The 15,308-nt window shown below is 35.3% G+C and overlaps 1 protein-coding gene across 2 annotated transcripts in view; it reads right to left on the reverse strand.

The window, feature by feature from the left end:
• The window catches only part of LOC149784348 (uncharacterized), a 64,537-nt gene that overhangs the window by 10,628 nt on the left and 38,601 nt on the right, over window positions 1-15,308 (reverse strand). For both annotated transcript variants that reach the window (XM_089932397.1, XM_089932395.1), the window contains exons 3-4: window positions 14,131-14,292; window positions 2,977-3,235 (exon numbers count right to left, since the gene is read on the reverse strand). In XM_089932397.1, coding sequence (XP_089788523.1) covers window positions 2,977-3,235; window positions 14,131-14,292 — 421 coding nt within the window. The remainder of the gene's footprint in view (window positions 1-2,976; window positions 3,236-14,130; window positions 14,293-15,308) is intronic.

Below are 15,308 nucleotides of genomic sequence, written 5' to 3' on the forward strand. Positions count from 1 at the left end.
GTTGTGTATATTTAATTTTTATTGTTCGCTGTCTTTTCTCCGTGATTATATGTTATGTATATTTGTATTTTGTATTGGCCTTAGTCCAAACTCAAATAAATGGTTTACTTGACCAGCTAAATTTATTTTGCGAACATCATGATACATTGCTTTTATTTCTCTCTTATTGTATAATAAATAGTCGTATCAATATTAATAGAAGCAAACAGGTTCATTTAAATCTGAGTCTTGGACAACGATTTTCCACATGGAAATTCCTAAAATTGTTGACAACTTTGAACGCTTTAGAAAGGAGTCTGACCTACTGGCTCTTATACTGTGTCTTGGCATTTAAATCAATGTTGTTTACTTGAAAAACTAATCATTCATACATTAACACCCTAAGCGGAATCAGTATTGTTGCTGTGTTAAATTTTTGGCCTGGGCGGATTTAGTTATTTAAAATATTCACTTGAAATACAAAGTGCTCGTTAATACCTCTTGGACTAAAGAATTAATTTGGAATTTCAGTGAATTCAGACAAGGATATATTGGATTATATTATTGTCATACATCAAAAGACTGTTAACAATTCGCCACGTTCCATGCCGTTGACACATTAGTATATTAGAGACTAAGTCACAGAAACAAATTCAATATTGGAATTTATTTGGAAATCCACTGGAATTCAATTCTAACTCTATCCATCTTGACTTCTGATACAACATGTAGGACTATATGTCATTTAAAGGCTTACAATACTGCAAGTTCTTTTTAAAAATTTTACCTTGTATCTAAAAGAAATAACTTATTTGTTGAATTTCCAAAAATTGTTCGTTTTCACCTTTTTCTGTTACTTTTTAGTTTTTAAGACCATAGATTCATATCACTTGAACAAACCTAACATAAATTGCCGTAGAAATGTGCCGATAAAACCCATTAGAAAAGTTATTTATACAAAGACTGAGCCAACAGTTGAAACCTGAAGCACCTTTGACTTAAATATATTTGCTACACGAGCCATTATAATAGATCTCCATTTGTAAGTTAAACACTGATTCAAAGACATATTGTCGTTGAAATACAATGAAAATAGGCTGAGTATTCCTGAAGATACTTGTATGAGTTGATAATGAAAAGTAGCTTTAAGGCTACATAAGTTATATTCATTGTTGACCTACCTTTCTATCTACACATACATTCATCCATGTATACACACACACACGCACGCACGCACACACACACACACACACACACATACATACATACATACATACATACATACATACATATATTACAGGGCATTACACTAGGTAGATTGGTCAGGTTTTGGTCAGGAGATATCATTTTCTATGATTAATCATTAATATATTTTTCACATATATCCTGTACACTGGCTGACCAGTGGTTAGTGTTGTTACTTGCAATCAGTAGCAAGCAGCACTAAAGCCCAGTGCCGCTGTTACGTACAAAACCTTCGTAAATTCCAAAATCACCCGAACAACACTAAATCTTGAATGCTATTGTTCCCAAATATCGCTGAGTGCCTTTAAAACTAGATATTATGGACTATTTATCATATTATAACCATAAAATTTCTCCCTCAAACTGAGAAACGGGGTCATTTTCACAGGCACATGAATTTCTCCAATGACATCCGAGAGTCAACCGATTTCAGTCGAAAGCTGGAACATAAGATTTTATACGTTACCGTGGTAAACAGAAGAAGCCAGCACCACATTATGCCAGATCCTCGTGTGATGGTATTTTAGATTACTACGCTCTAAATATAAATAAACTGTGTATCCATTGAAGGAAAAAGGTCATCCATGTTGTTTATGATACTTGTACAAACTTATTTAATTTCAAACTTTTCAGATCCGCTTAAAAAAGCAGACCTACCCCTGTTCCTTCCCTCTGTGATTAATGTATTATCCATGCTGCTTTTATTAGACACTTGTGGAACTTTGGGAATGCTTGACGTCACTACTTTTGGAGCACTCCCGAAATCGAATGGATATACGAGCGGTTTCGGTGAATTAAGAGGTGACACCTCTTAATCTAAACTGAATATTTGAATTAGCATCTTGGTCACCCCAAAGAAAAGTTAATATCAAATAGTTTTTCTTTATCAAATCATTTCCATCCTTCCAAACTTTTTTTAAGATTTGGTAGAACGTTGAAATTTTTGAACAACGGCAGCATTGGAACTTTGAACCGAAAATAGAAAGTAAATTCAATCTTTCGATTTTAGCGTAGAATGACAAAGCAAACTGTAATTCGGTTGGTTCCGGAAAGTTTACTTGAACAAATTGCTATCATCTCATTCAAATACAATTATTTCCAGCAAGTGCAACTTAATTTGTGATGATATGGTGTGTACAAGTTAGAGTCTAACATAAGACAGTCTTGGAGCATCTGAATATATAATTAATCCACTGAATTTCATCAAATATTTAGAAGAAAAGTAAAAGTAGACTTAAATTTCCCGACTGATGTATACAATATCAGTCCTTCCCCACTCAGATTGTTTTCTATTGCCATCTGCTTCCATATAGGCAAGGATAAACAATTTACAAAAGCGTCTTTTAAATATAATATGTTCTTCTGAAACGTCCTAAGTTAACGTTTGCTGTATGGAGAACTACATTCATTGAAATTCGAAATGAACTCAACAGGAGCTAGTATCGACATTATAATTTTACATAGCCAGAGACAGCGATATTTTTTTATTATTATTTTGCTTTGACTTCATTGACAAAAGAGCTGGCAGAACTACAATAATTTCAGGAATAAGAATGTCTTTTATGAGAGAGCGTGAAGCTCGTAGGCCTATTAGTATACATAAGCCACTACATACATACATACATACATACATACATACATACATACATACATACATACATACATACATACATATAGTAATGGAAGATATTAGACAAATAGTTTAAAGTACCGCATGTGTCTGAGCTCTTTGTCTGTAAATATGTGACCTACCTGACCTGAAGATAATGACCAGACCCACGCCCATTATTATAAGGACCACGCCAATCCAGAGCATGATTTTGCCGCCACCAGCCTGGATCCGGAACTTCTGGCCGTAGAAAGCGACCTCATAGAGATGGCCCCGTCCATACGGGTGGATGTCCTCGTGGATCGGGATACTCGATATGGCAAGACTGTGCACCACCTCAGCAGTCCGTTGGTCATACGTTGCGTCTGCTTGGAAGGCGGGATTGTCAAATTCATACACTGTCTGTAAAACAAATTAAAAACGAGGTGTTTCATGAAACCGGAAGATGTGTACAGTAAGAGTCCGATACGATATGTACAGTTAAAGTCCGACAAGATGTATACAGTATGAGACCGACACGATGTGTACAGTATGAGACCTACAAGAACATGATGTGTCCAGTTTGAGACCGATACTGTGTGTACAGTATGAGACCGAAATGAAGTGTACATAAAGAGACCTACACCACATTTAAGACATACATCCACAAATTCTGAGTAAGCACATACTATCCTTTTTTCCTTGTTTTCAGTTAGGACTAGAATTATAACATCTGCCTTTTGTGTGCTAGTTAATGTTCACGGTACTTCTAACTTTACATGGGTAATTTTGCTATGCGTAACAATTAAGTGATAAATGGGCTGGCCATAACGTCTAAGAATTCTAGCTACATGTGATGGCATTGCCTCCTGTATCATTTTGACAATAAAGCTATCCCGCTGTACAGAGGAGGTATTAGGGCTCTGCTGGTCCGTTGCGAAATGAGGAACATGGACCCCCAAAATCTAAATTCCATATCACTGAAAAAAATTTGTGAAAGATTAGCAGAACGAGACAGGGTTGTTTCCAAATCAAATTTATTTTAAATAATCTGCTTTAATTGTAATCTGGTTTAAACAAACTCCTCTCAGGAAATAATTTGAGCCGTTTTCTGTTCCAGTTTCCTCGGGAAATATATATGTTTCCTTGAAAGTTGAGCTACTGTCTGGTTTTCGCGGAAAGAATTCGATATAATTTTGTCCATTACTGGTCCCTCATTAAGTACAATATATTTTATTTTTTATTGCAGACTGCATGGCTACTATGGCTACTACTCCTGCACGAAGTTTTCAAAATGTTTATTCAGGAGATAATTGCATATGCTGTTCTTCTTTACTTTTTCCCCAGGAAATACACAGTCATAGGTTTCTGTAGATTGTGGTTCGATGACTTCAAGAGTACAGCTATATAACTTTTTTTGCAGAGTTTCATCAGAGAATAATTTTATTTTGCAATTATTCATTACTATTCCGTCATGAAAAATAGTTTGTGTTCTATCGCAACTTGTACCGCAGCAAATGATGTGGCAATGGCTAATACTCCAATTAATGCCGCAGTCAGAGGAGAAACAAGATCATTTTTCGATGGGTTCTGACCAACCCGTACGCATATCCAAAGCTAAAATATGTGTGGAAGATTTTCAGGCTGAGATGCTGGTGTATAAGGAGTAATTTTGTAAGCGGTTGAAGGACAGGCAGGACAGGTCTGAATAGATCTGCGAGACCTCGCATACACGTTAGATGGCGGCGACAAATTCATCAAGCTCTAGCTATCCAAGAAAACGGTCTAAAGCCTATCTGGATTTGCAGAATGGGACTCTACCTTTTTTCCGGATAATGTAGGAGAACTTGTCAGCTCTGTAGAAATGCTCTTCGGAGCATACCGATCCAGTCCATCGAACCAGCCATTTATTGGCAGCTGTTCTGGCTAAGGCTATGGAGACGCCCACGTAACGGTATTATATTTGAGGGATTTTCAATGATGTTTATGACTCACTCTAAAGTTCTGACATGGAGGCACTTGCATGCACCATCCATAATATTGCCGAAAACGTGTTTGACCAGTTGCGGGTCATCAAGGAGGAGACCACTCCACGTACCGTCCAAAGACTAGTCTGCCCTCGATGAGGTCTTCCCAACGCCGGATTTACTACAACTGGCCCAGAATCTGACTGTTTGGCTGCCTCCCAGCCAACAACCTGCATCTGTTTATCTCCCAAGTCGACGCAACCTCGACGTCTGCCTAGCTGGCGGCTGGAGCACACGACTTAGGCAACGTAAACGAGGAGGTTCCGTGCACATCAACGACCTGTGGCCTACGGTACCAAGGTGGACATTCACACCAATGATCTCAACATTTCCACGGCCTTACATGTTGCGCGCGCTGAACGTTGCGCGCTAAAATTACTAGGGTGGATCGAGAAGGTTGAGTACGAAAACGCCCTTGGTATGGGCTAGCACGTCACGCCAGACATCGTTCAGGTCACGTCCACTACGTGGATTCTAATAACAACAATCGTACCACCACTACACAAACGTGCTCTACAGATTCACCTTTGATGCAAGCCCTGGGTGTGGTCCTGACCTTCATAGTTCTCTCAGCGAATAAACTTATATATTATGACACATTTTTGTGGTCCATCTTCATAACAGAGTAGTATATGAGGTTACCATTTATACTGAAATATACCCCCCCCCCCCAGCTGTGCAGTACAAATAGTAATTGGTTTTCATTAAATGGGTATTGTAGGTATGACCACACGATAACTGATCGTTATTAGACAGGGTACCTGTATGTATGACCATATTACCACTGGTTCTCATTTGACAGGGTACGTGTAGGTTTGACCATATAAATAAACATGTGGAATCATGAGTAGGTACAAATTTGCATTTTATGAAACAGTGATGCTGTTTAACTGTTGATGTGGGGCCCCGAGTGGCCGAGTGGTCTAAAGCGCTCTCCGTTACGGATCACTGCCATCTCACGTCTGTCTGCATCGGTTCGAGTCTCGAATTCAGCCAATGTGGGTATGCGACAAAGCTTGCCAGTGGCTTCTCGTGGGTCGGTGGTTCTTTCCCGGGTTTTCCCGGGTTCGTCCTGCACCGTTAGTACTGGTCGCCATGTATAGCCTATCGAGTGCTGAAAAATGGCGTTAAAGCCCTCAACAACAACATAACTGTTGATGTTGTGTGCATGATTGTGCATTATTAATGACGTTCATACATTTTATACATTGATAAACTAAATTTGAGCTGACATGAGACATGGAAAATAATTCAGCAGTTTGTTGACTGTTATCCGTGACCATATATATATATATATATATATATATATATATATATATATATATATATATATATATATATATATATATATATATATATATATATATATATATATAATCAAGGAATAGATAATTGATTATAGAGAATTATAACTACACCGATAGATTGTCTATAATTAATTCTATATACCAGTACCTTGATTTGTTTCATAGGAATCTGGAATGACTGTCTAGATCAGTGCTGGCCAACCTTTTTGACACAATGGGCCACTGAAAAATGTTTTTGTTGAAGCCGCGGGCCGCAGCAGAAAACTGAAAAGCAACGACTATATAGCTGCTCGAGCTCTGGCGGGCCATTTAAAATCAGTACGCAGGCCGCATGCGGCCTGAGGGCCGCGGGTTGGACAGCACTGGTCTAGATACATGAGAATTAATTACAGTACTAGGTCGTCATGCCAGTGTGTCGGCTACACACGAGTGCATATTACATCAACCGAGTAACATCAATTTTTGGTGATGTGTGCTTAGTTGGGAGGGAATATGGGCTCGTGTGTGCAGGCATGGCGATGGGAGCCGTTTATCCGTGTACCTGGGTTCGAGTCTCCGTAGAGTACAAATTAAAAATTCTCTAACCTTTATGATAGTATTATTTGTATTAAAATATTAATTCTGCCTAGTATTATCTGTTTATGGGCACCAGACAGATGCACCCACCCCCATTGCCGAAAAAAAGGAAAAAAGGAAAAGGTGTTTTATGTTCATGTGTGTCCCCCAAACATGTGTTGTTTGTTTATTTTTATAAAAGGATTTCGATAAAAAATTTAAATTTTTGATGGGGTATTTATAATTTTCCTAGTGTTTTCTATAGGGCTGTTCATCCTAGCCAGGTTTCCTTCACCTTACTCGAATTCCCACCCCTAGATCTTTTTGTGACCTTTGCTAGAGGTCTCCTAAGTCCCGTGTTTATGTATTTGCTATATTGTGTGATAGCTATAGTTTTCATGTTGGGACAGCAATACTAGTCAAATCTTACCAGTTTTCTTAGTAACATTTATTTTATAGTATTAGATAATTTACTTAATTTATAATTTTGAATTTGGACGAGTGAGCGGTGTATTATGCATGATTAACAAAAAAGAAAGCCTATTGTTTTGTGTGCGTGGTTATGTGTGTCGCTCCTCGCATGATTTATTTGTTAAACTGAGGTGGGCTGTACTCGAGTGAGGGTCCATACTTTATTTATTTATTTGTATTTGTCCCGACTCGAGTTTGGCTCCCTCTTTTTATTTAGATTATTGGCCAAAATCTCCAAAAGGGTTTAAATTTGGCTATAGAATACGGGAGCTGTATAGTTGTTAGAGGAAAATAGAAGGAGTGCGTGTGTGCTAGTGTTCCGTATGGGGTGTTTTTCTTAGGCTCTTTTATCGACCTGCCCACTTCTCGTGGCGCCATGTGACATAGCCCAGTGACGTCATTACCTTTTACTTTCTCCATACGGGTACCCTGTCCCATCCCTCTTTAAAATGGAGACGGAAGGAGAATGTTTTTTACTACTATTATCTTTTTTATGGGGGGGGGGGGCACCAGACAGATGCCCCCCCCCCCTCCTAATTATAATAATTATTTATGTGTTTTTGTGTTCCCCCTGATATGTTGTATTGTATTATTTCATCGTTTTTATAATTTGAATTAGGAGTTCGGGTATTTTTCAATCCCTAGTGTATCTATAGGGGAGTGTCTCCGAGAGTTATCTCACTTATCCTCTCGGTTTAACTTCCCCTAGTTTGTTTTTCCTTGTGACCTTGCTAGGGTCTCCTACATCCCATGTTTGTTATATGTTTGTGTTATGGGTTATGTATGCTATATTGTGTTTTTGTTGGGATAGCTTGTTGGATCAAATTCTTGTAGTGTTTAAGTTTTCCTATTATATTCCGTGTTCATATACAACGGAAATTCTTTTATACGGTTTGAATTTAGAAGAAAGGTGATGTCCCCTTATTTTTGAATCTTATTGATTCTTATGAATGTGTTAAATCACCTTTCTTAATAAGATTAGGCTGAGCTCCATGAAGGGTTCACATTTTTTTTTAATTATTATGCTTCTCCCCCATGGAACTGGTCTATCTTTTAATTAGAAATATTTCAAAATGGTTCAATCGTACAGAAAAAAAAAAAAAAAAAATATTTTTTTTAAAATTTAAATTGATTTGAATTGCAAACCCAAATTCTGATTTTATATATTTTTTTTAAAGTTTAAATAAGTTTTAAATTTAAATTTAAGTTTAAAAATCCAATTTCAATTCACATAGATTTTTTTTTTTTTTTGAGGTTAGTGATAGAAAAGATAGAGATTCATTTAAAAAAAAATTTTCTCAAGAGGGGTTCCTTTCCAGATTCTGCCGTGGGCCTGTTCACTTCGCGTAGCGCCATGTGACATAGCCCCATGGCATCATTATCTGTACTTTCCCTCTTGAGGTATTCCCTAAGTTAAAATTTAATTGGGCCACACTTCTTAATATTATTAACAATAAAACTTGAAATTTTATATAAAGTTGCTTTGCTAAAATCACCATCAAGATATAATATACATTGTGGTTTAAATTTACTGTTCAAGTTTATTTCATCAATTATTTTTTTCCTATCAACTTCTGTTTCCTTACAAATTAACATTACGTATTTTTTATTGTACATGCCTATTTTACACAGCGGACATTTAGGCGGTACTCCGACCATATGCCGTCTCGCTGCAACCTCTCCCGTCAACCACGCATCATGCATGTATTTAAAGGCGAGGCTTTGTATTTTTAAAGATCCTAGTTGTGACCAGTGCCCCCATGCCTTTTTCCAGTTAACATATAAATTTTCACGTTCGACTTTACTTTGTATATTTTTGGTTATGTCATTCCGAATCCATTTATATGAAAGTTTATCGTCCTGGTCCCAAAATTCTTTTTTGTCCCTATATTTCATTAATAGATCTTTTATACTCTTATATTTTCTAGGTGTTTCTAAAAGTTTCATTAATTTATTATTTTTATATATTCCCTCCCTGTTCCGCAAAACGAAACCAAACCAATATATATATATCCCCTCCCATGGTAATTTAGGTTCGTCACTCAGTCGTTTAAATCTATTTAAAATATTGGTAACTTTTAAAATTATGGGGCTTGGTAACCCTATTCCACCTGATTCTTTTGCCTTGTATAATGTTTCTTTTATAACATAATGTAATTTAAAATCCCATATATATTTAATTATAAGTTTATCAATATTATTTAAAATTATGTTACTTATGTTAGTAGACTTCATAATATAATTCAAGTTTGTATACATATATGTTTTGGCCACCTGGGCCCGTTCCATTAAGCATAACGGCATAAGTGCCCAGATATCGATATTCCTTTTTATCTCACATTCCATTTTTTTACAGTTTTCCTTCTCTTCATTTTTGCCAAAGTACACACCAAGTGCTTTAACAGTATCTTTGAACATATGGGCTGGTATGCTGGAAAGCCTACCGCGCCTGTTGCCTATCTCTAAAATTTCTGTTTTATCATGATTTATTTTTGACCCCGATGCTCTTCCAAATTTTTCATATTCCTTTATAAGGTTCTCAAAGGATTTCGGGTCCTCTAAAAAGTTAGTGCAATCATCTGCATGTTGTAACATTTTCACTTCCTCTTTGATATTTGGAACTTTTATACCTTTAATTCCTTTATTTAGTTTTACACTGATACTGAACATTTCAATTGCTATTACGTATAATAGCATCGATAGTGGGCACCCTTGCCGCACTGATCTTTTAATGTCAAATTGTTCTGTCATGGCTCCGTTATTGTGAACTCTTGAAGTTATGTTATTATATAAATTTTTTGTCCATTTCCGGAAAGGTTCTCCGAAGCCAAATTTTTCCAGGACTTTCTGTATATAGTTATGCTGTATCCTATCAAAGGCTTTTTCTTGATCAAAAAGTACCATAGCAACTTTCTGTCCCTTATTTTGTACATGTTCTATAATTGCAGATATACTTAATATGTTATTTTGTATGTCCTTATTTTTGGGCCCACACGTTTGGTTTGCATTTATTATTTCACCTATCCCCTTTTTTAACCTATTGCTTAAGATTCTACTCAATATTTTGTAATCCGTATTAAGGAGGGAGATGGGCCTCCAATTTTTTAGTTCTTCCCTATCCCCTTTGCCTTTATATATTAAAATGATGACCCCTTCTTTCATCGTTTCCGACATTTCAGTATTTCTTAAAAATATATTGTTATATAACCATTCGAGAATGGGCAACAGCTCTCCGCAAAATGTCATATAGAATTCTGCAGAGAGTCCATCTCCCCCTGGAGATTTTCCCTTATTCATTGTATTTATACTATGTAAAATTTCTTCTTGTGATATAAAATCATCACATATTTGTTTAAAATTATCGTTAATTTTTTCACATGGTATTTCTTGTAAGTAATCATCAATTTCATTCTCTGATATTTTTTGAGACGTATATAGTGTTGCATAATAGTTTTTAATATGATCCATAACTTCCTGTTTTTCTATTATTGTTGTTGTTGTTGTGTTGATTTTGACCTTCTCCATAAATTTATCTCCCCCCATTCTTTTCTCTTCTCTTTTGTATAATCCCTCTGCTTTTTTATATATCCCCGTAAATTTCCCTGCCCTAATTTCTCTACCCCTACTTTCTATTTTATTTATTTCTTCCAATCTGTTTTTTAAATTGGTCTCTATATCCTTAGCATTTGTTTTTTGTAGTTGGTATCTGATCGCTTCCATTTCTGTTTTCAGTTTCCTACTTTTTAAATTACAGTATACTATCGCTAGTTTTTTAGTTTTACTTTTAGTTTTTCCCATTCTAATATTATATCTACATTTTCTCTATTCTTAAAATCTTCTATCTCTTTCTTGACCTTTTGTATAAAATCTGTATCTTTTAAAATCGAATTATTTATCATCCATCTTCCCTGCCCCCATTTTATCCTATTTTTAAATGTTACAGTCATATTAATAAGTTTATGATCGGATATTTTAAAATCAGTAATATTCGTTTCTTTGTGTACATTTTTATCATAGTTGTTGCAGTAAAATTTATCTAAGCGACTTCCTTTATTTATTTTATAATCAAAAGTATATTCCTTCCTTAATAAGTTCTGTACTCTGTAAACATCTGTTAATTTATATTTTTTGATAAAAAAGTCCATATCCGGTTAATTCTAATATCATTTGGTGCTAGATCTCCCTCCCTATCTATATTTTCTCCCACCCAGTTAAAATCGCCCCCTATAATTATATTTCCTGTTGCATATTTCTCTATATATTTATTTAAATTCTCTAAGAATAATTTTTTATGTTCCCTGTTTGCTGGCATGTATATATTAATTATGTGCATATCTTCTATTGTAATATGTATCATCCTGCCGTTAAAAACCCTATCTACTTCTATTCTTTCCCCATGTCAAACCTTTTTTATTTTTGATTAAAACTGCCACCCCTCCTTTAACATCTGTGTGTTCGTAATCACTAATTAATAAAATTCCATTTAAGTAATTTTCCATTATTATTTTTATATTGTCTTTAAAACCGTTATGCGTCTCTTGTATTAACAATACATCATAATTTAGATCTTTAGGGAATTTAAAGATTTTTTCCCTATTTATACCATTTATATTCATAGACAAGAACTGTAAGTTTTTTCCTTCCATTCTTGTCTCTTCCCAGGGTGTTGCTTTTTTTTAAAAATAAGTATTTTAAAAAAAGTAGTATATACTACTATTATCAAGCATTTTTCAATAGGAATTCAGGGATAACATTTTCCGTTCTGTCTGGTGTATATATATTGATTCGATTTATAGTGAGAAATCATGCGATGTAAATCTTGCTCAAAGTTTATTTATAGATTACTGTATCATTAATACTTTAGTTTCTTTTTCCGCAGGAACTGCATATAATTGACATTTATCCGTTTTGTTTTATGTTGTTTCTCCCAGGATATCTATTTGAAACAAATGACTGCATATTTAATGTTTTTTACATGATGTTCTCGCGTCCAGATATCTCTCAGGAAACTGTATGCTGTTCTACGTTTCTCATCATTGTAAAGTTGAGATTATCTGCCGTATATCTGCCGGCCGAGCATGGAACATTCATCGAGTTCCCCCAGGAAACAACAACATATACCTTTTTTAAGAGATTTGTACAATTCGCCAGAATGAATACAGAGATACACTTATTTTGCACCAACTTCTCATTACGATACTATAATATAAACTTTTTAAATTTATTTTCCTTTTGGAACTGTCACAGTTTGCAAACGTAAGATAACTGTCATGCACCTTTCATACAGTTCCCTGTGCAAATAATTACCGATGTCATTTTTTATAATTGCATGGTCAATGCTTATTTTCACCAAGTTCGCCAAGGAAACTGCTTAATGCATTAATGTTTGCTTTGGAAATATTAGTTAAGAAATTAGTGTTACAATAATGGTGCTGGTACTTTAATGGTTCAGAGTACTTTGTTTGCAGTTCTACATTTTTTCAAATGAACGTATCATACAAATTTTAATTTTAATGTTATAACTATCCTGTTTGAGTTCCCCTGGAAACTCTTTGGATGTTTACAAAATGATATAACGTTTTACTGTCTTGGATAGTTTGTAGCGTTTCCTCCACTGACTGCATTTGCAAACTACATCTAGTTTTTTCACCATAAGAAACCAGATACAATATTTATTGCCCGAAACACCAGACGGGCATACTGGCATAATAGGACTATTGTATCAATATAATCATGCAAATTTTATTACATTTCAAACACCAGGCAAATTGTATTACATTTCAAACACCAAACTGGCATAATATGACACTTTCATCAATATAACCAGGCAAATATTATTACACTTTCATCAATATAACCAGGCAAATATTATTACACTTACATCAATATAACCAGGCAAATCACAGGATTAAAAATCATGTATTCAGTCAAACATATGTATTTCCCTACAGATGACAAAATACTTGCCTTTAGCGTGAAATACAATATGTGAGTAGATTTTTCAAAAGTTATTTATATGACAGACACATACCAGTCAAGGAAAACACTTCGTTATTATTATTTCTCTCTTTTTCTCATCGTCAAAACTTATTAAGATAACATAATACTGACCAAATTTTCCCCGTAGTATCGAATTTGTTTCGTTATATATTCTGTTTCAATAATACTGATCGCGTTTAGGATTTAAACACTTTTTAAACAATGTATTTCGCCGTCCCCCAATAACTGTGTCATGATTACGGTTCTCTTAGCCATTATCCAGCAATCCGTGCATCTCGGATTTTTCCTTTGAAAAGAAGCATAAGATGTATCGCAGAATCAGTCATTTTGAATTTCGTGAATGAAAACAAACCTGGTATGTGACGGGATCACGTGACGAAATAATGTGTGCCACTGTGATAGAATATTAAAAAGCTACAATACGTTGTCTCGTTTGGAATAAACCAATCGACCTTATATTTGGTCCATATACGTTCAAAAAACGAGTCTTTGCGTACTGCTTTGTTGCACAAGAATATTATGATGTTTAATTCTTTTGCTTTTTCAGTCCGCCTTATAGTTCTGAGGCTTATCTTAACTTTACAGAAAAGACAGAGGTTGTTCCAATTGCAATATGTAGGTAATCCATGGACAAAAGCGCGCATTGTGGAAAGTGGTCTATAGTATTATCCCCCCCCCCAAAAAAAATAAATAAAAATAAATAAATAAATAAATAAATAAATAAATAAATAAAACATACCAGTTCCTGGGTTCCCTCAGTGCACAAATTAGGGTAACAAACCTTCATGTTTTTTTCAGTAAACTTTGCTTAAGAGAAAAACTGAAATCGAGAACGCCTTCCAGTGCCCTATAAAGACTACTCGGAGTTTCATTAAAGGAAATATAGTTTTGTTATAATTAGCAATACAAGCAACATAAGCAACGATTATATTAAAAAGTCAAAAATGGCATAGCATACCCGAAGGTATCGCTTTTTCCGAGCGGCTTTGTTTCTGTTTCCCGCGCTAAACAACAATCCGGGATCTGTTTGTGATCTCCTGAGGATACCATCTGATATATCGGGGGATCTCGGAACCAGGATCTTTTTTGAGATTGGACTGGCGTTTCCGATGAGTGTTTCCTTTAATTAAAAGAGGATAATCTTATTTTATTCCATACTTTTAAAAGGTAAATTGTTCAGATTTATCAACAGAAGCGGAATAATTACTTATAACATCAATTTAGTTTCCTGCTGTTCATGGAAAATGTTGAATTCTGCTCATCGAAATTATTGACACTTGTATACAAGTAGCACTTGATCAAATGTATATCAGAGATAAGTCTAAGTATTATCTACATGTTGTGCAGAGATCTGAGAATAAATAAGTATTACGACCAACCCTGGGCATGTTCGGAGACCGGAAGTACGTTTAGTTTTGTCAGACCTGAAGTTAAAGTTTGGTTAAAGCTAGAATATTTTTCAGGAGTAGGTCTGGCTCGTATGTTAAAACAACTTATGCCCCAATGACCATTTCAGTGTGTAAAGCTTGTCCTAACGGCAGCATCATAACTTTAACAGAAGTGTGTACAATCTGTTTCCGGTAGATAAAAACAGTTGGTTAACTCCAACCATATTTTGTTAAAATTATCAACGTCAGTAAATTTCGAATTCAGCGTAATTGAGCTGAGAAAATCCAGAGAGACATAATCATACTGCTGTTCGCCACACTAATTTCTGCTAAAATAGCGTTTTTCTTTAAAGTTATTTATAGTTGAAGCATATGTTATATGAATCACAATCATCGAGTAAATCACCTCGTTGAATAGAAACATTAGGATTCATAACTGGCTAATACATGGGATGAGCGCGATTTTAACATTATGGATACGTTAGATCTTTATCGGGGGCATTTAAAACAGTCCTTTTCACACCAGATGCCGCTTTGTTCAACCAATCTGCAGCATTTTGTTGTTTGATGCAGAACACATTCCTGTCCATTTGTAAACTTTGGAAGCTGAGATTTCAGGAAAATGATTCAAGTGATAGAACACCACAATGGAATCAACAAGGTGTGTGTGTGTATATGTGTGTGTGTCTGTGTGTGTGTTTGAGAGATAATATGTGTGTGTTTGCGTGTGGGTGCGCGCGTGTGTGTG

Source organism: Sinohyriopsis cumingii, chromosome 14, assembly GCF_028554795.1.
Source record: "Sinohyriopsis cumingii isolate HCF-2022 chromosome 14, ASM2855479v2, whole genome shotgun sequence".
NCBI classification, from domain to species: Eukaryota; Metazoa; Mollusca; class Bivalvia; order Unionida; family Unionidae; genus Sinohyriopsis; species Sinohyriopsis cumingii.